We start from the raw sequence: 26,728 nt of genomic DNA, 5'->3' as shown, positions 1-26,728 counted from the left end.
GAAGACGCCGCCGCCGCCGCCGCCTTCTGCTCTCCTCCTCTCCCTTCCCCCCGCGCCCCGGCCGGGTCCGTCAACATGGCGAGCGCCTCGTACCACATCTCCAACCTGCTGGAGAAAATGACATCCAGCGACAAGGACTTCAGGTGAGATCCGCCGCCGCCGCCCCTCCGCGTCCTCCGCCGGCCCCGCGCCCGCGCTACCCCTGCGGCCATCTGCGCGCCGGCCCCGGGCCTGGAGCCGCGGTGGCCCGGTCGGGGGCAGGTGCCCGGCGGCGGGGCCGGTGCCGCGGGCCCGGGCTGTCCGCGCCGCGGCTAAGGGGCTGGGCGCGAATCTGCTGGTGCTACCCCGGGAAGAAAGTTCCTGTGAAGAGAGGCCCTCTCCTCTCTGCCCGTGAAGGACGGGCCGCGGCGGTGCGGGCATCGCCGCGGCCTCCACGCATCGTGGGCAGAGATCTCCAGCAGCCGGGAGAAGCCGAGCGGCCGCCAGGCTTGCTGGCTCGCGTGGGGACAGGCGAGGGTGGAGGTCTGAATTCCTGACCTCGCAGATGCTCGGAAGCCGAAGGGACGAAACCCTGAGCAGCCAGCTGTCGCTGACCCTGCCTTGAGCAGCAGAGGTCGGATGAGGTGACCTCCCTCGTCTCTTCCCAGCTTCAAAAAACATGGACCCTGTGATTCCATGACTAGAAGCAGGAAGGGATAGCCAGGACGGCAGACTCAGGAGGGTGCAGTGGAGGGCCACGATGATAAAGGGACTGGAGCATCCCCCTTATGAGGAGGGACTGAGGGAGCTGGGTGTGTTTAGTCTAGAGAAGAGAGGAGGCCTCATTAATGCATATCGTTATTTCAAAGGTGGGTGCCAAGAGGATGGTGCCAGACGCTTTTCAGTGGTGCCTACTGACAGGATTCAGAGGAATGGCCATAAAGTAAACCACAATAAGCTTCGTCTCAACGTCAGGAAGATCTTTGTTACACTGAGGGTGGCAGAGCACTGGAACAGGCTGCCCAGGGAAGTCATGGGGTCTCCCTCTCTGGAGTCTTTCAGACCCCACCTGGACATGTTCCTGTGTCACCTGCCCTAGGTGACCCTGTCTTCACAGAGGGGTTGGACTGGATGACCTGCAGAGCTCCCTTCCAACACAAATGATTCTGTGATCCTAAGGTCACATCCTTCTGGATGCTGCATCTTTTAGACAGTGGGGTTTTGTGCTCCTCATGTAGTTTGGTACTGCCCCTGTGCATCCAGAGAGAGAAGTCCAGTTAAGTCTTACAGGAATTTAATTTTGAGTTCAGGATCTGTCACAGGAGCACTACTTTTCATTGGATCATTTCCTTGCTTTGTAATAAATTAATAGCAGATAAAATGTAAAATATCAGAAAATGAAATAATACAAGTAAACTGTTAAAAACCAGCAGAGATAATACATTTACACAGTACCTCTGGCAAAGCATTAGGTTTAAAAGAATTACATTGTCTTGGTACTGAGTGCAGCCAGGAATGTTGGAAGGCTTTACCTGTCAATGAGAATTTATCAATACTGACAGGGAAAAGGCATAAAATACACTTGTTTTTTGTTGCTTTGCAGCAGCATCACAGTGCTTAGTTTAAAGGAAAACAGAGGTGGTGATATATGGAGTTGGGTTTTGAATAATCTTGTTAGGTTTTGACAAAGTGTTTTAGTATTGGATACAAATTTGATATGGAATTTTTGTGTCAATTTCTTTCAGATTTTAATAGAATTATATTACCTGGAGAGTTCAGACTAGAAATTTTGGAAATAAAAAAATACTGATTAATCTAAAAAGAGACAAAGTAAAGTTGCCTGATTTCTTTAAATTGTTCTGAAACTAGACTGAAACATTTTTTCTTCTAAATGTTACAAGATTTTTTACTGTTTTCATACTAATTTGTTTCTGTGATTAAGTGAAATTTCCATTTTGTACTTATGGGGAGGATGACTTACAGTAAGTTCCAGTGGATTTGTAAGAATTACTGATTTTTATGAGTTAAAAACTTTCTGTATAGAAGGGATAGGTTATACCTGTCTAGTGCAATTGTAGCAAACACTTTTTTTTCCTCCCAGGTGTGTGTAATTAAAACTTCTTGTGTAGTTCCTTTAATAGACTACATTTCAGAAATTCTGTTCTAGGAGCTTTGAACAACTTTGAAATTCTCAAAAAAAAAAAAGATCTTAACATAGATTAAAATCTAATGTTACAAACATAAAAAATGAGTGTTGATAGACCTTTACCAATTGGCTGTTATGGAGTAACATTTTATGAAACTTTATGTGTATTGTGTATTTGCATAATGGATAAAATAGTATTTAGTTCCAGTAATTGTAAGTGCATTTGTTCTTAGATCACAACTGTTTGAATAGGGACAGTGTAGTTATCGTGTTGATATCAGGGAGCAGAGTGTAAAGCAACTGTTCCAGTAAGCAGTCTACTGTAAAAAGTAATCCCTTATTTTTTGGATAAACTGACCTGTCTGATGCAGAACTGGAATATGATTGTCCACATGGAAGCTTGGGCTTAAGTTCTAAAATGGGCACTCAGGTAAGGTGGCAGGTTACAGTCTGGCTGTGGGAGAAGGAGTGTCCTCACTGCAGCAGGAGAATGACTGCTCTGAGTACAGCTGCCTGCTTTGCAGCAGGTAAAGATTGATGTGCAGGCAAGGGGAGTTGTGACTAGGTGTTTGGCTTGGTTTGCTTGTTTCAGTGGAGGAGTCTACCAGGAGAATGTTGTAGTTGAGTGCAGAGGCTGCTGGTGCACCAAGGATGTGCATGCTCTGCTTAGTTTAGGAACTGACAAGTAGGTGATTAGTGGACATGATCTTCTAAGGCTAGGAAATAGGAGCTATTGGCCAAGGAAGTGAGAGGAGGCTATTCAGTTTTTAGGAAAAGGAGGTAAATACAGCAGTAACTTGGAGACAGTTTTTGAGTGTTCTAGTACTGTGTGACTTCTTGTATGTCCTTAAGTTAGGTCTTATCTGTTACCTTTACTTACCAAGTAGCCTTTTTCATTACTGTGCTTAAAAGCTGATGCTTTGCATCCACAGCCTGTTTTTGTGCACATCTGATTTCTGTCAGACTGCAGGCTTGCTTCAGTGGGACTGTTGGAGTGAATGAAAACGGGGTGTGGTCTTACCTTAGAAACACCTTGAGACCATTAGACTGGAATTATTAAAAGACAGGACAAGTTGAGGTCCATTATGTGAGGTTAGGCATATGGCATTTGTGATGCGTATTAAGATTATGCAGAGTCTTGGCTTTCATTTTCAGTAAAAAGTAGTATCTGGCATGTCAAGCTGCAGAGATAACCTTCCAAGCATAGCCTGAGCTAAAGTGATGTCTGCTCGAGGCTGATGTGCCTTAATGTCACCCTTAGCTGTTTAACTACAAACCCTTGTTTGGAGTTTTGAATGGGGGTTGGTGTCAGTACCAAAGCCCGTGGGATTTGTAATTGAGTAATACATCTGTATTGCTGCTTCTGAGAAGAGATGGTACTTACAAAAGAAAAATGGATTGTGAAACAGACTTCAGAAGGAAAAGAAACAGAAAGCATAAAGGCAATATTTTTGGAAAGTAATTTTTCAGTATGTTCTTCTATATGACTGTTATTAAATAGTAAACTAATTGATATGAAAGATGATTTTATTTGCTTGATCTCTCAGTAATTAATTTTGTTCTTTACTGTGGCACCCTGTATTGAGGGCTGGATAACTGATCAGCTCTGTTTTCTGGGCTGTAAACAGGCTAGTCTGTACAAGGCAAGAAAATGAAAAGCACATGGAACATAAGCTTAAATTTTATTTCTCCCTTCATTAATTAAAGTTAGGCTTTTGTGAATTTTGTGAATTGGGAGGATGTTTGAGAAACTACATTTTTCTTCTTGCTTAAAACTTGTTTTAAAATAATTTAAGAGCAGAGATAATTTTTTTAACAACATTAAAAAAAAAAAACCAACTTGTTTTTTACTGCATCAGCATAGCTTATGGAAGGACTATTTAAAATCTGTGAAAGTGTCAGTTTTTCTTTGTGGAGATTATGGAAATCATGTGGAATATAATGTAAATGCTGGAAGTAAAATATGTAGCTGTTCTCAGAAAGGTGATGCCTAACTCATTTATTATCCTTTTCAAACACAGTTTTTCTTCCTTTCTGTTTTATAAAGGCTACTTGCATCACAAAACAGACAACAATAACTCAATGTTAAATGTGATCTGTTTGATAACAAATTATGGAAACTGAGACTCTTGAATCCTGAGCACTGTGAATAACCCATATCCCTTTAGCAATAATTATCTCACATCTTTTGTCAGGTTTATGGCTACTAATGACTTGATGACAGAACTACAGAAAGATTCTATCAAGCTGGATGATGACAGTGAAAGAAAGGTGGTGAAGATGATTTTGAAATTATTGGAAGATAAAAATGGTGAGGTGCAAAACTTAGCTGTCAAATGGTAGGTATTCCTTTTCTATGATGTAAAGAATTGTATAATGACTGAACAATATAAAGCACTTTCAAAAACTCAAATGACCACTGCTACACAAAATAATTTTGAAATTGATGTCCCCAAAGGAACACTTATTCTTGTAGACTACTCACTTTAATTGTTGCAAAAAACTGTATTTTGTTGACATTGGGGATTAATATTTGGGGTTTCAAGCACCAAGTAGCACATGCAGTCCTTGCTGGAAGTATTTGAGTGATGCACTTGTTCTTTGGTGATAACTCTTGATTGCTAAATAGATGTAAAAAGCTTCTAATTCAGTGGTAGTTTCCACATTGATACTTGATGGTTAGACCTTAGATGATGTGCAGGGGAAAAATTGTAGTATTAGAATTGTTTTCAAGCAGACGTGAAAAGATGAAATGGTAAGGATATGGCCTTGGTTATCAAACGTGGAACTTACCTCCTCAGTAACATTCAGAATACTGAGTTAATGGTTTTACAAGCTTTACAGGAACTGTAAATGTTTTATGGGATCAGGGTGCGTTTACTTGCATTGCAGAAACTTCTGTTGCTTCACTGCCCTCTCTTCCTCCTTTATTGAGCTTTACATATGGTATGACTTTTCCAGAGCACCCTATGAAGAGGTGGTACATTTCTTACGACTTTTTGTTCTTGGCCATTCTGACTTTTTGTGTGCTTTAAAGAGGGCCTCTCTTAAGAGGCATATAGTGTTACTGAGAATGTTTCTTGTTTGTGAGCTTAGGTTTTTTTTTAATACTCCGTATACACTACTTATATTCCATGAGGTATGGATTGAAGTAAACTTGGTATGCAAGAGCTTGAGAAGTTTCACATTGTGACTAGCCAGGTTTGTTTTAGCTTGTTATTCTTTGTAGTTTGCCCTGTCAGACTAGCAAAGCAGAAAAAGCCTGTGTGTACCTCTGCTTATGTACTTACAAGCAGTGTTTGCTTCAGCTTCTGAAGTGTTATAAGTGATGGTAACCAAAACTTTGTACAGACAAATTGGTGTAGGAACGTCAAATTTCAAGCCAGATATTAGCAATATGAGATGTATTAGCACTATAATTGTCACTACTTTTTCCCTGCTGTCACTAGGGATGCAGTGTTGTTAAAATGTCTTACTCATCTCCTTTTCATAACAACACAAAATATCCTGTTTCTTTTTAATTCAAACTTCTGGAATGTCTGAGTTCCTTATGGTTTCATGTCTTTGAAACAGATTGCTTATACTCCATCAGAAGAGCATATTGTTGTGAAGCTTGGCTCAGGCTTAGAATTGTCTTTGTGTGCAATAGCATTTTGTGGAAAAGTTACATTTTAGCATACATGCAATACTAATTTCTAATGTACATCCTAAAGTTGTGAAGATTAGATTAATGCACATAGACACATATATCACAATCTTTAATGGCAGTGTTAAAATTTAGGATCTAAAGTACAAGTAATGCTTACTAAAACATTAAAGATTGCAAAGGAGAGAGAATAAGAAAATAGATGACTTCTGTGTGTGCACATGTCCTCTTCCTATTAACAGTTCTTCAATTTTTAAAGTTTACTTTGGTATATTGGTAAAACTCTTGGATTTAACTAATGTGACTGAATCTCTTTCAAGTTTGGAGTTAGATTTTTCCTTGAGGAAGGGAGAAAAGTTTTGCAGTTTGTTAGGGGACCTTCTTCTACAGGTAGATCAAAAGAAATGCTCTGAATAAAACTCTTGCATAAGAGTCACTCTTTGAAGATTTGATTCTCGAGGTCATTGAACACAGCAGATTTGAAACAACTCGGAGCAACTGTAAAACAGTATTTATTTTTAGGCAAGTATAGCAACAAGTGAGCAGTGTTCCTGGGTTTGCCTTATCCGCTTTTGCACTTGAGTAAGAGGAGCTCTATTGCTTAAAATGCTGATGAACATTTTTCTTATTATCTCTACAGAGCACACTGGTGATTTTGTTCTTGCTCCTTTCAATTACAGTATGCTGGTTTGGGGCAGGATAAACCATGTAAAAGCAAAGCAGAAGTCAGTTTTTGGGTTCGTGGCTATTTGGGTAGCTACCTTGCAAAATGGTTGTCCAGTTCATTTCTGAATAAAAATTAAAATTAATGAGCTGCATTAGTAGTCTTGAAGTAAAAGTTGGCCTGCTGTAATCTTTGACCCTACAGAAGGGAACTGAGTTTTATTTGTTAAGTTTTTTACTACAGGTAGTAGATGAAACCTATGTCAGTAACAACAGGTTGTTTACCTTGTTTTTCTTAACTGCATGCAAAATATTAAATGTCTTTTTGTTGTCTCCATTTTTTTGAAGGAATGGTTTATGATTTACCTGATAGTCATAGGCTGTTTTACCATCAGCCAGTGTGGAAAAGGCTATTCTTACAGCATATCCTTAGTTTATAGCTGTAAGTGTAGTCCAGCATGGTATCCTGTGCACCTTATGGCAGCAGTAGTTGCACTACCTGTGGCCTGATTAAGATTATGTGCATCAGGTGTAGTCAAGCAGTGTGATTTGTCTAAGCGTAGGTATTGTGTTGGTATTGCTTGTTCCTCATTGCTGATAATCTTGGTAATGCTCTTTTGGCACAAATTGCACATTGTTTCATGTGTTCAGTGTTGCAGTTTAAGGATGAACTGTTTCTTATTTTGAAGACTTTGATATTCTGCCATTTAAACCTACACATAGAAATTTTTATTAATTCACACTGTGAAATCTTTCCTGAAACCAGTTAGAAGCCCAACATACTCAAATCTATCTAGAGTGAAAAAAAATAGATGGGATTAAAGCAAGCACTTTCAGTGATTCCTCCCTGTGGTACTGTAGTTTCTCTGCATTTATCAGCCAGCTTCTCTGGGCAGTAGTTCAATGTAGGGAGCTCTCCCTGACGCTGTGAGTCTGAGTCATTAGTGTGAACAGGATGGGCATGTATTGGCTGCTGTGTGGCTGATCCAGTTCAGCAGCTTTAAAGCGTTTTGTATGCTTTGGTAATACACTACTGCACATCATGCTATACTAGTGATTATACAACAAATCAAGTTGTGAATAATGTGGGGTTTTTTTAATTTGTGAATTTTAATTCTTCCTTGTAAATAAATGTGCTTATTCCATAGCTGTTAAAATATGCCAGTTGGAGATTATAATTGATTATTTGTTGGTGTTCAGCTTCGTAATATGGAGCTATGCTATGAACACCTTTATTTCCAAATGTGTGTAACTTAAAGGATATTGTGTGTTGCTGTTTATTTCCATAGGCAGCTGAATGAGCTTTTTACTTTGAGAGAACCTAGACACAAATTATTGGCTAGTGAAAGGGAAAAGATCGAAGAGCACTTAAAACTATCCAAAATGGCCTTCAAATGTGTAAAATACATGCTTAATTGCAAAAGCTTTGTAGTCAGAACTGATTTGATGCAAGAAGGTTATAGTTTATTTTCACTTTCTGATAAGATTGGTTTGTAATCTGGGACTAATAATAAGGTCTATAAGTGATATTTACTGATTCTGAAGACCAGAAAAGCTTGAGATAATATTTCGTAAAATTTACTTCACAATTGTTATGTCTGCTTTGCTGAATAAATAGGACTGAAGATGCTGATTCAGGTAAAATCTGGCTTAATACTTTCCAGAAACTGTAATTTATAGTGTTTGTTAATATCAATCCAGTAGTTTGGTCATCTTTAAAACATTAACAAAAAAGTGTTTCCGATTCTTAGCTGAGATGAATCTGATTGACTGGTCTTTGCTGTTATTATTATAATTACTCAGAGGTTGCATTTGAAAAATAAGCATATTTAAATCAAAATAATTCAGTAGTTGTTCAACAGTTCAGGTTTAAAACAAGGGGTTTTTAACCTTGTGTACCGTAGTCTGTTGACTGAAACGCACAGGGAATATAATTTCTCTGGACTACCATGGCATCATTGTACCTTGGAATCCTATTGGTTTCTGTTTGAGTTGATTTGTGCTTGTGTTGCTCGCAAAACAATTTACTATGCACCAAGAGTATATGCATGCAACAGTGCCGTGAGTAGCCACTGACTGGCAGTGGTGTGTATTTGAAGAGAAACTCTATATATAGATGTGTCAATGAATCATGGTGAAGGAAGCTTGACTGAAGAGTCAAATCAAGTTGTGAAGAAAACTGTGAGCTTTTCCAGCAACTGGAGAAAATGTTTCAGCTGCAGCCAGGGATGGCTTGCTGTATTTGTGTCTCAGATAATTATTGGTAATAATCTGTGTTTGCAGATGTTTGTGTACAGATTTATCAGGAGGAGTTTTTAAGTTAGAGGCAAAAAGTCTTTACCAGTATTAGTGTTCAGAAATTATTTTAATAATGCATTATTAATTTAACATAATTGAAGCAGTAAAATTACCAGATTAGATTGTGGATATGGTCCTCTAAACCCCTCCCTAGTCTCAGGGGTTTAGTGGCTGTAGAGATAGTTTAATTGAATCTAAAGAATCCAGTACAGTGCCCTTTCCCTAAATTAAAGGGCAATGTCAGGTTAGGGCATGAAGTCTGACTGCTTTTAAGGAAGGGGTCTCTGTCAGAACTGTTAATTTCTGCAGAAGCTGCTGAAGCAAATGAGAAACCATCCATTATGTCTTCATTTCTGGGCACTTAAAGGGCTTCTTTTTATGCCTTTGATCAGATACCAGTCAATATCTCAATTAACAGTTCTCTTGAGATTATCTGTATGCTGTATTTTCTAAAAACGTAACCCCAAAGTTGATCTTGTGTATTTATTTAAAGCTTATATGTAAATCTCCATTAAATACTCCACAAATTGAATAAATTGCAATCTTTCTGAATTTGTGGCATTGATGTGATTATAAAGCATCAGTTTCAGATGTTTGTGCCCTAGTTTGATTAATCTCAAATTAGTTCCAAGTTCTGTGTATTAACAAAATGGAGTTAGTTGCAAGTGATTCTTCAGTGTCTGTTTTTGGCAAATATGTTTTGCCTTTGCTGCCTCTCCACCCACCCTTCCCCTGCCTGCGCCCCCCACATGTATTTTCAGGTTTTACCACATGAGTACACACATGAGGGGGAAGGAGAGAAAGAAACCAAGCAGGTCATGGTTTGTGAAGGAAGGCATGGAAAGTGCTAGGTGTGATTGCCGTGGGAATTGCATATTCCTGGGTGTTAATCTAAGCGTTGTGCCTCAAGTGCAAACACTGTTCTGAGTTCATGGGAGGTAAGGCGTTGTGAGCATAGCCATCAAAAGAGAAGCTCCAGGATTGCCTAACATGGTGACAGACCACTGATGCCAAAACTTTGAACCTTACTCTGGTTACTATCGTGCAGTAAGTCACACATAGTGCTTGAGTGCAAGGGCTTGCTTGTCTATGTCCTCCTCCTCTTTGCTCTTGGTTTGTGCCTTTTGCTTCTGCTGGGCATTTTTTTACAATAATTAGGTCTTGCCCCTGTAAATTCTTGGATGTGGGGAAAAAAGAGTAGCAGCAGTGGGGTAGATACAACAGATTTCGGGATGGAAGATGTGTTTTGGATTGTTTCATAGAGCTGTCACTGAATCCAAATGTTGTATAGAATAAAGATGCAGTAATTAAGAATATTGTTTACTTGTCTGTGAATTACGCAGGCACTGATGGTCAAGCTTGTAAACTGATGGCTCTGGCTAAGTTAATTTTTGTTATAAATCTTACTGTGAATTGAAAAGTAAGAAGGACTGTGGTTTTGAGACTGAAGCAGAACAGCCATACAAAACGAATTTCCAGCTCCAAATAAAAAAGATGTACTAAGCGAGTGTTTTATTACTAGATTTATGGAGGTAAGTTATCAGTCCAACCAGATGAAGGTTTTCAGTTTTTAAAATTCTGCTTTGTGTTGCTACCAAAACCGACCTGAAGTTTATGACTTGAATGCAAAATACTGAAATAATATTTTTGCCAATTTAATACTCTTCTCTTGTTTATACAGCCTGGGACCTCTGGTGAGTAAAGTGAAGGAGTATCAAGTGGAGACCATTGTAGATACCCTTTGTACAAACATGCTTTCAGATAAAGAACAGTTACGTGACATTTCAAGCATTGGTCTTAAAACAGTGATTGGAGAACTTCCCCCAGCTTCCAGTGGTAAGGCATTTTGTACTAAAGACTTTATGTAGTTTTATCATTTACTATTTAAAAAAAAATAAAGTTGGGAGTTTTAGGGAAGAGGATTCAGTTAATTTAGCATTGGAACTAGTTTCAGTTAGGGTAAAAACATGGCACAAATACCCTTTCAGTTTCTCTGACTATATTGCCAAATTTTACTAGTTGAACAACTTCTTTTTTTTTTTTTTACTGAAGGATTGCATTAATGTGGAATACAAACTTAGAGAATATGAACTTCAGTATAACAAGTTGTAAAAGCTTCTATTTTAATAATTGCCTGGTGGAGCACATCTAGGTTGCAGTAATAGCTAAATCTCATCTTGGTCTTTGGTTGATAATACACTTTAAAATTGATTACAACTCCTGTATTTTTCTATAACCATCTGATTTCTTGTCTCACTTTCTAGAAATTGTTTTGGGAAGTACCTTGTATTTCTGACAGTTGCCTGTTAAATTAGTGAAAATCTTACCTGCAGGTTTAAATGAAGACAGTCTTTCCTCTAAAAGAGACACTAATGTTGAACAGCTCAGTTAATAGCATTACTTTTTTACTCAAGTGCTTTTCACATATCATAGTGTAGGATATGAATGAGACTAGATAGTAATTAAAAAGGCTTTGGAAATTACATTTTTAGAGAGTGAGGTCCCTTGAATTAAAAAAAAACCCTGATTTTAATTTCCTGTTTGAAAATTGACATGTAAATCTTGCTTCTATCAAGCAGCAGTGACATGCATAAGCCTTACATAAATAACTAATTTTAAGTAAGTTGTTTTAAGCTTTTACTCCTTTGTTTGCTTACACAAAACAAAAGAAGATTTTTGGGTGGAGGTAAAGCTCAAACAAAAATGTAGGCAAGTCTTTCAATATAATTAATATTGCTAATATAAAAATAAACAACATGCTATTTCTTGCTCCCAACTCAAACACAGATTCTTCTCTTTTTCTTAGCCTCCATGATAACACATTAGACTGTCCACTTGTTATGTTTTAATTTTAATTGTACTTAAGAATGAGCCATTATATATATATATATAAACTAGATTTACTATAGGTTGGAATGGTATTAATTTCACATTGAAATTTGCAAAATGTGACTCAAAGAATTTCATGCAGGTGTACATGAGTACTAACTACTGGGCAGTCATTACCATGACAGGAGTTCCTTCTCATAATTACTTGAAACAATGTTAGACAATTAGAGGAAAGGGGAACTATGAAGTTGTAATAAAGACATTTTTACTTGTGTTGTAAAATACTTCAAATAGAAGTATTTTAAGTATTAGAAAATAGAAATTTTCCTCCCTTTCTCAAATGTTTCACTAGTATTTCTGCTACTTAGTTTTTAAGTAGCTTCTTGTGCAAAATAATTTTATTTTGCTTTTTTTGCCATTAGGAGTAGCTCCATCTGCTTCTGTGCTTTTCCTTACCATATGGTTTATACATTCATTTTTACCTATAGTCCTTTCATTTATTGCTGTAGACTTGTGGCTTTCACTTTTCCATTGCTTGCTCTTCCAAAAGCAGTGTTCTGTTGTGTATACCTTCTGGGACAAGAATCCCTCCTGCTTAGTATATTTGTACATAGATAGTCTTTACAGCTCTAATGCAGAGCATACATGACATCAGTCGAGTGGCTGCTTAAGCTTGTTTTGTTGGTTGGAAAAATCTTCTTTTTGTAGATTCGGTTGCTTTCCGTCGTCACAAACATCATCCCTGGTTTTAAAAGCTGTATTCTTTTTAATATTATGGAAATGCTGAGGTTTTGTTGTGCTTTCAGGTTCTGCCTTAGCAGCTAATGTTTGCAAAAAGATCACAGGGCGTCTCACTAGTGCTATAGCCAAGCAGGAAGATGTGTCTGTTCAACTGGAGGCACTGGATATCATGGCTGATATGCTGAGCAGGTAATTTTAATATATTGATGAATGCTCATAAATACTACTTAAAGCTTGGACTTCAGTTTTCCAAATGTTAAAATTACATTATTCAAAGTGATATGAAATAATATGGTAATATTACATGTACATGAAACTTAATTTAGGAAAAAAAAAGTGAATATATTGAAGATAATTGGTTGATCAGTTACTATTTAATTTTCTGAGAACTGTAGTTTTAAGCTTATTTTAGTGCTTATTGTTTTGAAGGTATATTTTAAACTCATTTCTTCTTTTAACAAATTCTAAAACATGAAATTTTAAAGATTTGATTGGAATCTTTGTGATGTTTGGGGAATATTTGAAGGATTATTTTACAGTATATGAACAAAGTTATCTAGATTCAATTGGTTTTGAGTTTGTGTTTTGTCTGTTTTAAGGCAAGGAGGACTGCTTGTTAACTTCCATCCTTCAATTCTGACCTGTCTGCTCCCCCAGCTGACCAGCCCAAGACTTGCTGTGAGGAAAAGAACCATCATTGCTCTTGGTCACCTGGTTATGAGTTGTGGCAATATGGTTTTTGTTGACCTCATTGAACATCTGTTGACAGAGCTGTCTAAAAATGATTCCATGTCAACAACTAGGACCTATATACAGTGTATTGCTGCTATCAGTAGGCAAGCAGGTCATAGAATAGGTAAGAAAAAAATATAAATTATCTTTTACTTAGAAGTTTTTCTGTGAGAGTAATTACTCAGCTAATTTTTTTCTCTTACCAGGCGAATATCTTGAGAAAATAATTCCTTTGGTTGTAAAGTTTTGTAATGTAGATGATGATGAACTACGAGAATACTGCATTCAAGCCTTTGAATCTTTTGTTAGGAGGTAAGTCATTCATGGGTACCTATTTCAGGCTTTGTTAAGATCTAATAGTGTGCCATTTGGTTGTAAGCTGTCAAGAGACAGCCTCCTTCACACAAAATACTCTTGCAAGCTTTGAGCTGGAACAGTTTCTATAACTCTGTCTTGTAACTTAACTCTTAAGCACTGTGTTATGTCTGTACTCTACAAACTTTCTACTGTGCCATTGCTACTTGTGCAAACAAGAGGTGGGAAGCATTCTAGTAATACTTGTCTCCAATAGTGGTGGTAAAAAATTGGTATCCAAAGGCATAAAAGTCCTTTGCAACCTTCCAATCTTGTAGATCCTGTTACAAAATGGCATTGCCCTTTCTAACCTTCCCTTTGAATTTCTATAGTTCAGAGGTATGCCTTGATGTTGTCTTGGCTACTCTCTCCAAAGTACAGTATGCAACATGAAATCTTTTAAGAATATTTTAGTACTTCAAAGTAATTTGACAGTGATTGTATTTTTATACTACACAGGTGTCCTAAAGAAGTTTATCCTCATGTATCTACTATTATAAACATTTGTCTTAAATATCTTACTTATGATCCTAATTACAATTATGATGATGAAGATGAAGATGAAAATGCTATGGATGCTGATGGCGGTGATGATGATGATCAAGGTATTTTCCCTTTTTTGTTTGGGGGAGAGGATGAGCTTTTGATCCTGCACCCATCTGAGAAAATTGGTATGGGTGGTAATACTCCTGAGTACCAGCATTTGACTGACTTGTGTACTTTCATTCAAATTTTGTACTTCTTTTAAACATGGCTAATGAACTCACTTCCTAGAGTAAAAGTATAGGATGTTGATGACTAATTCTGAGAATGAACATAAAATACAAGACAAATATTTTAAAATACCTGAAAGGTGGAAAAAGGCAGAAGCATGTTGCATGACATAACTAAACTGAGAACATCAGTTAATGAATTGATAATACATATACAGCATGGGAAAGGCTTCTCACTACTTTCCACTATAATATATTGGTACGTAATGCATAAAATCAGAATAGATTGAAAATGACTCAGTATTTTTCGGTAGGATAGAAGTGTTTCAGACTGAAAGGCATAAGGTATTTTATTGTTAATATGGTGGCAAGCATTGCCAGATGCAAGCTTTGTGAAAACTTGGACACACAAGTAATCTGAACTGAAGGCGTAAAATTCTCATTACTTAAGGGTGAGCCGCATAATTGCTTTAAGACCTGAAAAATCTATATTGCTTATTTTATACTTTTTGGGTTTTTTGGGGGAGGCTGTATAGTTTGATTTACTTCTAGAAAGAAGCAGACAGAATAATTTATTGAATCTTGATCAGCTAGTATTTACTGTTGCTTTGTTGTTTATGTCATGAATAAAGAAGAATATGCTTTAAATCAGTAGTCAGGCTGGAAATATGATGGGGAGCTCCTTTTCCTATTTTCAATTTAAATTAATATGTGTGGGAAACTAGTGTGAAAAAATTGGCTGAGAATTACAAGTTGAGCTGTTTAGAAGGCTTTTTATATGTATGGTTTTTAACGTAATTCTGAACCTATTTCTTCCTCTGTCTTATGCAAAGAACCCAACTTTTTAATTGTTTAAAAAGTGTGTTCTTTTTAATTGTTTAAAATAAAAGTTGATGCTTTGCTTGTCTAGATTTGAACATGTGCATAATTTATTTTTTCAAGGGAGTGATGATGAATATAGTGATGATGATGACATGAGCTGGAAAGTGAGGCGTGCAGCTGCTAAATGTCTGGATGCTGTGGTTAGCACACGACACGAAATGCTTCCAGAATTCTACAAAACTGTATCTCCTGCTTTAATAGCCAGATTCAAAGAACGTGAAGAGAATGTTAAAGCAGATGTTTTTCATGCATATCTTTCTCTTTTAAAACAAACTCGACCTGTGCAAAGTTGGCTTTGTGATCCTGATGCAATGGAACAAGGAGAGACACCTTTGACAATGCTTCAGAGTCAGGTTATTTGTAAAGATTTTTGTTATCTTTGAGAAGACATGTTGAAATTGCACCCTGTTCATAAGGATAGTTCATTCAATGTGCTTTATCATGCTTCTTCATACACAGGTTACAGTTTATTCCTGTAGTACTAACATAGAGGGCAAGCTGGGTAAACTGGCCGAAAAAAATGCAGCAGTCTTAAAAACTGAAATTGATTCATACAAGTGTGCTTATTTAATTTCAGTTGTTTACTCACCTGTAAAAGTTGCATGTCCTATGGCATTTAGCCAAATTGCCAAAGCAAAAGTTACTTTGTGCGTTCTGTATCCAGACATAAGCACTAATGATCAAGATAAAACTTGATCTGCTGCAACATATTTTATTTGCAGAATAGAAAGGATAATGCCAATAAACTTAATCAAAGTGAATTATTTAGGTGACTTTTCAGTTGTTGCTCTCTATAGTTTTATTAATGCAAATCACCTTTCAAAGCGAAATAATTTTTTTTTGTAAAGCAGTTACTTTGAAACTTCATTCCCCAATGTTTCTACAACTTCTCTAGTTCTGTAGAGAAATCGGTGTTAGGATGCACGTATTTCTTTATATCCCCCCAGTGATCAATAATGAAAGAAATGCCAGCTATTGAATCAGTTAACAGATTTGTGATGATTACAGGTTCCCAACATAGTTAAAGCCTTGCACAAACAGATGAAGGAGAAAAGTGTTAAGACTCGTCAGTGCTGCTTTAACATGCTGACTGAGCTAGTAAATGTGTTACCTGGAGCTCTAACACAGCATGTTCCTGTACTTGTACCAGGTATGAGAAACACAGCATTAACTTAAATACTTACTAATAAATGGTATGGGAAGTTCTGAAACATCAAAATATTGAAGTCCTGACGGTGCTTTTTGCAAAAGCTTTGAAGTGTGGCTTCTGTTGAAAGAAAATAGCAAAATAATCAGCTATTATGTATATCCATATAAATATTTTAGTCATATATTTACATTAATTTTGAAAAGAAGATTAAAGATTTTTTCTTCTTTATTAAACAAAATAAGTTGATTTGATTCTTAATTACAAAATCAAACTGCCTTCTTTTCCATCTGAACAGAGAAAAATATTTTCCATAGTTTAGCTTTTAAAACTTAAAATGTTGAAATTTGAAGTAATGGTGAAAAGTAAGGCTGGAAGTGTTAAAGGTTCAGAATTTCTTTATAATTAAGAAAATACATCATAAACCATTGAATGTCCCATGTCTTTTGATGGAGGAAGCTTAAAAGCTAATTGGTTGAATAAAGTCATGAAAGGAGTTTGGGAGCATTCAGAAAGATGGGGAGCCAGAAGGCGTAAATTCAGTATAGCTGCCTTCCTTTGGAAATTTTGTGTTCTAGCAGACTATAAATACCTGCCCTAAAAATACATTTTTTTGGTTTCTTCCAGGAATAATCTTTTCACTGAATGACAAATCAAGTTCTTCAAATCTGAAGATAGATGCTTTGTCCTGTTTGTATGTGATCCTCTGCAATCATTCTCCCCAAGTCTTTCATCCTCATGTTCAAGCATTGGTACCTCCAGTTGTAGCTTGTGTTGGTGACCCATTTTACAAGATAACATCAGAGGCACTTTTGGTTACCCAACAACTTGTAAAGGTTATTCGTCCTTTAGACCAGCCTACTTCCTTTGATGCTACTCCTTACATCAAAGATTTGTTTACTTGTACAATCAAGAGATTAAAGGCTGCTGACATTGATCAGGAGGTGAAAGAAAGGGCAATATCTTGCATGGGTCAAATAATTTGTAGCCTTGGTGACAGTCTAGGCACTGACCTGCCTAGTACACTTCAGATCTTTCTAGAGAGACTGAAGAATGAGATCACTCGGTTAACTACTGTGAAGGCAATGACATTGATTGCTGGTTCTCCTTTGAAGATAGATTTGAGACCAATCCTTGGGGAAGGAGTTCCTATTCTTGCTTCTTTTTTGAGAAAGAACCAGCGAGCTTTGAAGTTGGGCACTCTTTCTGCACTAGATATTTTAATTAAGAATTACAGTGACAGCTTGACAGCTGCCATGATTGATGCAGTCCTGGATGAGCTTCCGCCTCTGATTAGCGAAAGTGACATGCACGTATCACAGATGGCCATCAGTTTTCTGACAACGCTGGCTAAAGTATATCCTTCCTCTCTGTCAAAGATTAGTGGCTCCATTCTCAATGAACTTATTGGGCTGGTAAGATCACCCCTACTTCAGGGTGGAGCACTTAGTGCCATGCTAGAATTTTTCCAAGCTTTGGTTGTGACTGGTACAAACAATTTAGGCTATATGGATTTACTGCGCATGTTAACAGGTCCAGTGTACTCACAGAGCACAGCACTTACTCACAAGCAGTCTTACTATTCTATTGCCAAATGTGTTGCTGCCCTTACTCGAGCCTGCCCTAAGGAAGGACCAGCTGTTGTAGGTCAGTTCATTCAAGATGTTAAGAACTCGAGGTCCACCGATTCTATTCGTCTTTTGGCTTTGCTTTCTCTTGGGGAAGTTGGGCATCACATTGACTTAAGTGGACAAATCGAGCTGAAGTCTGTAATACTGGAAGCATTCTCTTCTCCTAGTGAAGAAGTCAAGTCAGCGGCATCATACGCCTTAGGCAGTATTAGTGTTGGCAATCTTCCCGAGTATCTGCCATTTGTCCTACAAGAAATAACCAGTCAGCCTAAGAGGCAATACCTTCTTCTGCATTCCTTGAAAGAAATAATTAGCTCTGCATCAGTGATTGGTCTCAAACCATATGTTGAGAACATCTGGGCCTTACTCCTGAAACACTGTGAATGTGCAGAAGAGGGTACAAGGAATGTTGTTGCTGAATGCTTGGGCAAGCTTACGTTGATAGACCCAGAGACTCTGCTTCCACGACTCAAGGGGTACTTGGCATCAGGTGAGGAGTTGTAATGCATGTATGTGTTGAACCAGATGGTTTTATGATACCTGTTAATAAATGGATCTAGTTTTTCAAATTACTTGCTTAAATGTTGTGTCTTGAAGTTTTGCTCCTCTCCTCCAACAATGGAAGGTTAAGGTTTTTTGTGTTTACTAGAAGTTGTTAGGCATACACAACAAGAATTACTTCTGTTCTACTTTCAGAAATTATATTTCAGATGTTATGTTTTATGTTTAAGACAGAGCTATAAACTTGAAGGGGAAGGAGCATGGGCGACTAAGGGACAAATTAACAAACCAATTGCAACATTTTGACCTTTTGGTGTAAATTACTATATTCCTAATTTTCAGATAAGGATTCTGAAGTTTTTAAGAACTAGGAAAGATCTTTGTGGATAATTCAAAAATCAGTCTCATATCAAGAACTGTATTCAATGTGTTTTCTTCACGTGCTGCTGCTGTAAAGGGGAGAATTTTTTTGTAGACCGATGTGTGATCATAAATAATCTGTTTTAATAGGCTTATTGCTCACATTATAAGGAGATAACATTACATGCTTATTACAATGTTATGGTATGTTTCCCCTATTTAAAATGTTCTATCCGTAGGCTTATTTGAGTTACGTATTGCATTGCTAGCAATAATGCAACAAGCATTTCTTGTTTGCTGTTCTTAAGAGTATTAGATGTCTAAGAGGAATGAGTAGCATTGAGCATGATTTAGATTCTGTTGTTGTTCTATCTTGCACGTTCACACTTTTGTTTCATATTAGGGTCCTCATATGCTCGAAGCTCAGTGGTTACTGCTGTTAAGTTCACTATTTCTGATCATCCTCAACCCATAGACCCACTCTTGAAGAACTGCATAGGTAAGTATTCCACTTATACTGACAGCTTCTATGTTTTCAGGCAAGAGAGTTACATTTAAAATTTGTTCCTTGTGTTACCAGAAATAAATATTTTGAAGATACTAGAATTATCTGCTAATGATAACTGTTGGAAGAGTTACAGGATATTTCCATAGTATCCCATTATTTCTATTAACACTAATTTATTTGAATTCTGACCAGTAAAAATTGTGTAATTAAAAATTCTATGTATTGACTTTGTGATGGGCAATACAAGAAGATATTGTTTTTACTAGGATGGGATCCAAAAGCTGATTTCCTTTCCCATGTTTTTGCCAAATTATATCATTTTAATGTAGTAAGATGTACTATATTTACCAAGAAGTGTGGTCTTGGAAAGATTTGACATTCAGTCACTTAAAACCTGTATGTTTGTGTGAATTATTCTGAGTCTTACCACGTTTTGAATTGTAAATATAGGTTGTTATGATTATGTAATGCTTGTAGTCTGAAAGCATTTGGAATTTTATGTATTTTTATACAGGAATAAGGTAATCGGCACATTCAGTGTAACATCAGTATGACAAAGACTTTTGCAATGCTGTAGCTTTTTTAAATTTCATATTTTATAATAAAGTATTGTAGATTTTTTTTAAGATGATATGTATATTTTATGCTTGGTTAATTACGCGTCTAAAGATCTGCAAAAATTGTCTATGCTTCTTAACCTAATAGGAGGGGAAAGATTTATGTTTAAAAGCATGAAGTTTTGTAAAGAGCAAGGTTTTTATTTATAGGGAAATGAAGTCAGTTTACTGTGTGTTATTTTCATCACTAAGCTTTTTTGGTTTTTAAGTAATATATTCAAGAATGATGCTTGTAGGCTTTTCCCCCCTCCCACTGAAGCTGCCTTGCCCCTTTGGTTTCTGGAAATATTTCTTGATTATTCAATCAAAAAGCTATCAGAACCTAGTACTTTAAAATAATCTCAGTCATTTTGAGTGTTGTTACCCAGCTTTTTGGTGGGTGTAAGAGTCACTTTGTTTTTATACCTTGTTGGTTTTCTCCTTAGAAAATGTCCATTCCTCATGGAAGTTGCTGCAACAACTTCACAAACATTGAGGATATTTTCATGCAGTCATTTATTTTAACAAGGTTGTGTTATAGAAGTATAGAAAAATCTAATTTAAAAATGCCCAAAGGTAGGGGGCCGTGGGAGAGGTGGTGCTATGTTAATATATACTGAGTAGGCCAATTTTATAGTAATTTAGGTATTTTCAGAATATGCCAATTTGAGGGTTAAAAAATCAGTATGTCGGTAGTTTCCTTAAGAGGTGTTCTGGAACTCCTGACCTGCAGAAATTGAAATTGGTTTACTAGTGCATATTTTGAGAGAATTTTAATAAATGGAGAAAATGAAAGGTTAAATGTAATTTTCATTAATTTATATGAAAAGAAACTTTATATGTCATTGTGATGGCCGTTTATTTTGATGGTGATAATGTTTCATTATATGAAGTACTATATAACAATTATATTAATAATTTTCTTATGATGATAATTAATCCTCTATTTCTGTAATCATGTTGAAATAGCAGGTGTCTGTTACATTAAAATAACTCCTGCACTAAATTTGTCATTTTGAAAGTTTAAAACTAAGCAAAAATATTTTAAAAATTGCAAATGTAAAAGATCCTCATAGGTTGCTTTCTTTCTGAATGTGATTGCAGGTGATTTTCTGAAAACTTTGGAGGACCCAGATCTCAATGTCAGGAGAGTAGCCCTAGTGACATTTAATTCAGCTGCCCACAATAAACCATCTTTGATAAGGGACCTCTTAGATACTGTGCTTCCTCATCTTTACAATGAAACAAAAGTCAGAAAGGAATTAATCAGAGAGGTAAGTGAACTGAGAAGACAATGCTAAATGTGTAAGTAGGTTATTTTTAAAAAGAAGTGTATCAACTTTTTTTTTTTTTATTCACTGACAGGTGGAAATGGGACCATTTAAGCACACAGTTGATGATGGGTTGGACATAAGGAAGGCAGCTTTTGAGTGCATGTATACTCTATTGGATAGCTGTTTGGATAGACTAGATATATTTGAATTCTTAAACCATGTTGAAGATGGTCTGAAGGATCACTATGATATCAAGGTTAGCTGTCATTTTTCTCTGTGAAAGCAGTGACTTCGTTAAAATATTTCAAATGGTGAATAGACTTGAAATGGTAAAAATATTACTTCATATGCTTAAGTACTTCACTACATTTGCCATTTTCATTAAAGTGTGACTGTTCAAAAGGTTACACAGCATGGTGGGAAATATATCTCCATATATGTGCCAGGCATAACTGTTGTTGAATTGGGTTTTTATCTCATCTTAGATGCTGACCTTTTTAATGCTGGTGAGACTGTCTACCCTTTGTCCGAGCGCGGTGCTGCAGAGATTGGACAGGCTTGTTGAACCTTTGCGTGCTACATGTACAACTAAGGTATTTCAGCTTATTTAAGTTCGTTATTTTGTGTTTTCTTATAGAAATATGAATGAGCTTCTGTTTAAAGAATACCTCTGTCCTGCTGCAGTGTTTCCTGAGTTACAGTTGATAAGCTGTAGTAAGCAGGATAATTAGATCAGAAATGAATGGATCTTTGTACAAGTGTTAAATTTATTTAAATTACAGATGGAGAGGTAGATTTTTAAGCTTCTTTTTAAAATCCTCTGATCTTTGATGCATTTTCTTTTGTTCCTTAAAAATTCAGCTGGCACTTGGGCAATTTGTAAATCTCACTTCATTATAAATAGTGAAACTGGAATACTGAGAGTTTTTCTGACTTCTGATGATGATGTTGTTTCAGAGAAGCATTTGGCTGATGAAGGCAGTGTAAAGTAGTCCTTGTTTTGTTAGACTTTTTGTCTAGACTTCTGTTAGTTTTTGTCATTTACCCTACCTCTTCTTCATTTATATTAGAGGATTATTGGATCTTTGTAGTTTAGTCTCCTTCCATTCCTGCTTGGTCTTGATTCACCTGCATGCTCTTAAAGTCATTTATTGCCTGATTTACCTTGCTTTTCCATTACTCTAGTCTGCTATATTTCACATCATGAAAATTGACTGCCTTTAATTATAATTTATGTTTGTAGCACTGAAATATCATTGAGAATAATAACAGAAGGTTAAGCAGTTATTCTAATGAAGGTCAGCTTCTTCAAAAAGTTCTGTTCTCTGGAAGATGGGAGTACTGTGATATTAGTAGTTTAAAGTTACTTATTGACCTTGCTAGCTAAAGGTTGGCAGCTGTAGTTGCTTTGATTTGGTGATTGACTTGGCAGCTTACAACTTTTTTCTGCTTACCTTGCCGTGTTGAAGCTTCAATCCATTTGTAAACTGCTGGTAAAAATTCTGCTAAAAAGATATTTGGGGGTATTTTTTGTTTGGCTGTTTTTTTTAAAAGCGTAGATAATTTTGAGAGGAAATAGGTTTTTTTAAAGGTACTTTTTTTAAGATTGCTATAGAGGGAGAGTTGAGTAAAATTTCAAACATATTTTCATTTTTTCCGTAGGTAAAGGCAAACTCAGTGAAACAGGAGTTTGAAAAGCAAGATGAACTAAAACGATCTGCTATGAGAGCTGTAGCAGCACTTCTAACCATTCCAGAAGCAGAGAAGAGTCCATTAATGAGTGAATTTCAGTCACAGATAAGCTCTAACCCTGAGCTGGCAGCCATCTTTGAAAGTATCCAAAAAGATTCATCATCCACTAACTTGGAATCAATGGACACTAGTTAGATGTTTGTCTAATGGGGACCATTATGTTGAACCATATGATGCACTGAATTGACAGGTTATGAGTAAGAAACAGAAAAAGTATCTAATCTACACATTGTTCCACTTTATTTACCTTTATGGAGACAGTTGGCTTTTCCCATAATTGCTTTTCTAGCATTTATTCCAGAAATGTATTTCCATAGTCCAGAGTTTAACCACTCTTGTTTTAGTGGATTTGGCCACATTTGGGAATTAAAAAGTTGACTCATGGTGTGTGGAAATAAATTCCAACATCCATTTGCCCTGTAATGTTTAGGATTAAAATGTCGAAATTTTGTGACCATGATTTTTTTTTCTTTTAGTCATTCTTTCTACTTGTAAACAAAATGGGGGGAGGTGGGAATCAAGTGTCCAGGTGCACCATGTTTTTTGTATAACTTTTTATTCTTTTTTTGTTTCAGCTTCATAAATTGGTTTGGCTGGCAGATTAATTATGTGTAAGATTTATTACATTAAAAAGAGAGTTTGGGCACAGTTCAAAAAGAGCAGACATAAATGTCATTTTTACAGATGTGGGGATTAGAAAACCAATATCCCTGTTGTGCACACTAATTTTGCATGAGCAAGTTTACAAATATATATTGTCTGTAAAACAGCATGTGCAGTTTATTCGTAATGCAAGTTAAAATAAGTTCTACTGTATCAGTGCAGTTTTCAGGTATTTTGACATACAGGCCATTCATACAGGAAGGGATGAATGAAGGTTTGTTGTCGTAACCTGGCTTTTTAAAATGCCAGTAATATGACCCTGCAGATATTATTACAGTAAACATCATGATTTCTGCAGTTTTCATGGGTTTTGATTACCAAAGACTGAATCCACTGGAATTAAGGGGGACAAACCGTAAAATTGGAAGGAAACAAGATAGAGGTAAAATAAGCAGAGAAAACAAGAGTTGCTCAGTGGTTCCTGAACTCAGCACTCAACTTTGCTTTTATTATAAAAGTGTGAAAGAAGTTTCTTCAGTGAATTCTTTCTCCTATTCTTCACCTGACAGCTTTTGTTAAGGCACTAATGTACGGTGTTACCTAGACAGGTGTTGCCAGACCATCATTTTGTTCTGGCATGTGGCACCACCAGGAGGCTGCAATACTTCAAGTGCCATACAGTATTCTGATGAGACAGGAAATGGCCAAAAGGCTGGAGAGAGATAGAGATCAAACAGAAGAAACCATTCTTCTGTGGATATGCTGAGGTAATTTAGAAATGGACCAGAAGTGGATAGCTGGCAGTCCCACAATGAACTGGATTTGGGAATTTAATAACAAAAAGATCAGGGACCACTGCCTCATTTCTTGTTTAATGCAACTGCTTAGTTGTCTTTTTTTTTTTTTTCTGAAGTCAGATACGAATTTGAATTTTTTTAGTTAACTGGTCTTTTTTAGCTAGTTTGATATTTTGGAAACCTGTTACGTGGGTACGTGGCATAAGCTCCTACGGGACTGAAAAAGCATTCATTTTTATGACCTTAGAGACAGTTTCCCGTGAGCATTGGGGCTTGGGGGCAAAATCTTCACCTTACATGCTTGCAGCTTGGGAAAAGCAAAGGACATACTGGTACATTTTACTTTAATAGAAGGACCTGAACAAAGAAGTCTATGAACTCATTCAATAGTAACAATTCTAATGCTGTAGAAATTTTTGAAAATGTAGCTTTCTCTGTCTCCAAAGTCTTCATACTAATGTAACAATTGTCTTCTAGAAGTAGAAATAAATGAGATTAAACATACCAACATATCTAAATGTCATGAAAAGGATTGGGATGACTAGAGAGAAACCATACAGTAGAAGAAGCACTGTGAATTAGGTATATGTTATCTTACTGTATAAATCATCTACTTTAATTGGAGCAATATACAGGCCTCCTAATTAAGAATCTGTTGTTCTAATTAGTTGTCATACTAATCTTTGAACTTTTTGCGTTAACTTTTCAAAGTACATTAAAATGTTTTATAGATCTAAAGTTAGATGTGAGAATGGTATGATAAACATGAACTGTGAGGCTAAAATTGGAAAAGGGAATAGGTGACAATGGTAAGTGAACAGAATATTTGTAGTTGAGAGATCTGTGTGTGCTTATGCACTACCATAACAAACACCTGATGTGGTGGAGGCAGATCATCTTCACTTTGTTTTACAGTACTTTACAGTGGATCAAGCTTAAGGACAGAAGGGAAAGTTGAGCTCTGTTACATTGTGAATGCTTTCTTGCAGAAGAGTAATCTTCACTTTGACCACTGACAAAGCAGGTGGGAACATAAGAACTAAGTCTTCCCTGTAAATTGCAAAAATTCTGAGTGTGATTGTCTCCATGTAGCAGATAGTTATTTTGGTGATGTGGGAAGACTAACTCATAAAGATTGTAGCTACACCATAATTACTGAGATAATTTATCCGTGTACCAAAATCTAGCCATGTTAGGTTTTGAAATTCCACTCAATTTCACTGGATCACTAGATTGAAAGTTTTCTTTGGTTTTCCGTCTGTATATCCAAGTACTGGTATAAATCTGGTGTGTTTATGCTTTTAGATCAATTAGATTCATGTAATTCTGTTAAAGAAGATGTCAGGAATACCTGTAGCTGTTTTTTAAATGCTAAGTATTTGAAAGTGAAATAGGAAATTTCTCTCACTAAAACAAAACCAACATTCTGAAAGGCTGCTCATAGGATGTTTGGTAAAATTAGAACTTTCTCTAGTATTTTTCATCACTTTGCACACAGACAATTGAGACCAATTAACAAGCTTGTGCATAATAGAAAAATGGTTGGCCAGTCCTCACATTGTAGGTTTTTGGGTTAAAATATTTTTGTATCTCAAAAATACTTCATGCTCTGTTTTTCCGTGAAAGAACTCGCCATCCTTATAAGAGTTTTTTTCTAAAATTATAAATTGAAACCTACGAATACTTCAAGAATGCTGCACTTCAATCATGTAAATTTATTTTTTATATGATTTTCCTTCAAAGTATGGCATCTAATATAGCAGTTGACAAAATAAAGAGAGCTGTACTACTTCCAGTTGTATTTTTATGAGGTGTACAAAGCAGCACATAGCCATGTAAACAGCATTGCTTCCCTCAAATGAAGGATTATATTTAAATTTCATCAACTCGAAAATAGGAATTAAAAATCCATATCTGCTTCTGTTGTATTTGCTTTAACAGATGTTCCCAATAATGAGGCTTGGAACAAGTTCACCCTGCACTGGTGGACTTAGTAGTAGGGATTTAGCAACTGTTCTCATACTTACTGGTACTTCTTGTCCATTACCTCCACTTTTAAATGTGGCCTTGGATGTGTGTGTGTGGGTTGTTTTTATTTTGTGAGTCCTGATCATTCTGACTGAAATAATATTTGTTTCTGCCAAACAGTCAAACTTGCAGCCTCTGGGTTTTATTTCCCTGTTGCTCTAAACTTCAGATAAAATGTCTATTTTGTTGTTGCTGTTCTTAAAATTAATTCTGAAAAAATGAAAAATACTAGTCAGTTTATTACTTTTTTTTTTCCCCTCTTTGATTCCTCCTTGCTATGAGATGGGAAGATTTGAGTGCTGCACTACTGAACATGAGCAGGTAGAAATTCTGGCAGAAAGTGTTGCTCCCTGCCCTAGAAGAGCTCTTGGGTATATAACTCTCACATTAAAATCCACCTTCTTCATCAGTATCCATTTATAATTTTTCATTGTATTTGAGTTTGGGGAGAGAGTTCTTAAGAGTAATGAAGTAAATTAATCTTCCATGAGCAGTGAAAATGCCTAACACTATCTAGGGACAAAACAAAATTAGGTATTCCACAGAAT

At 36.5% G+C, this 26,728-nt stretch overlaps 1 protein-coding gene across 1 annotated transcript; it reads left to right on the top strand.

The window, feature by feature from the left end:
* Positions 1–25,942, top strand: CAND1 (cullin associated and neddylation dissociated 1). The gene is made up of 15 exons (XM_053942416.1): positions 1–143; positions 4,321–4,464; positions 10,414–10,568; positions 12,368–12,491; positions 12,902–13,158; positions 13,241–13,346; positions 13,848–13,993; positions 15,044–15,336; positions 15,992–16,133; positions 16,758–18,251; positions 19,026–19,121; positions 20,831–21,000; positions 21,092–21,256; positions 21,486–21,593; positions 22,663–25,942. Exons 1-15 carry the CDS (start codon positions 76–78, stop codon positions 22,885–22,887), a joined length of 3,693 nt encoding a protein of 1,230 aa, XP_053798391.1. The 5' UTR covers positions 1–75; the 3' UTR covers positions 22,888–25,942.
* The last annotated feature ends 786 nt before the right edge of the window (positions 25,943–26,728 follow it).

This window comes from Vidua chalybeata, chromosome 5 (assembly GCF_026979565.1).
Source record: "Vidua chalybeata isolate OUT-0048 chromosome 5, bVidCha1 merged haplotype, whole genome shotgun sequence".
Taxonomy (NCBI): Eukaryota; Metazoa; Chordata; class Aves; order Passeriformes; family Viduidae; genus Vidua; species Vidua chalybeata.
This window is presented reverse-complemented; position numbering and strand designations above follow the sequence as displayed.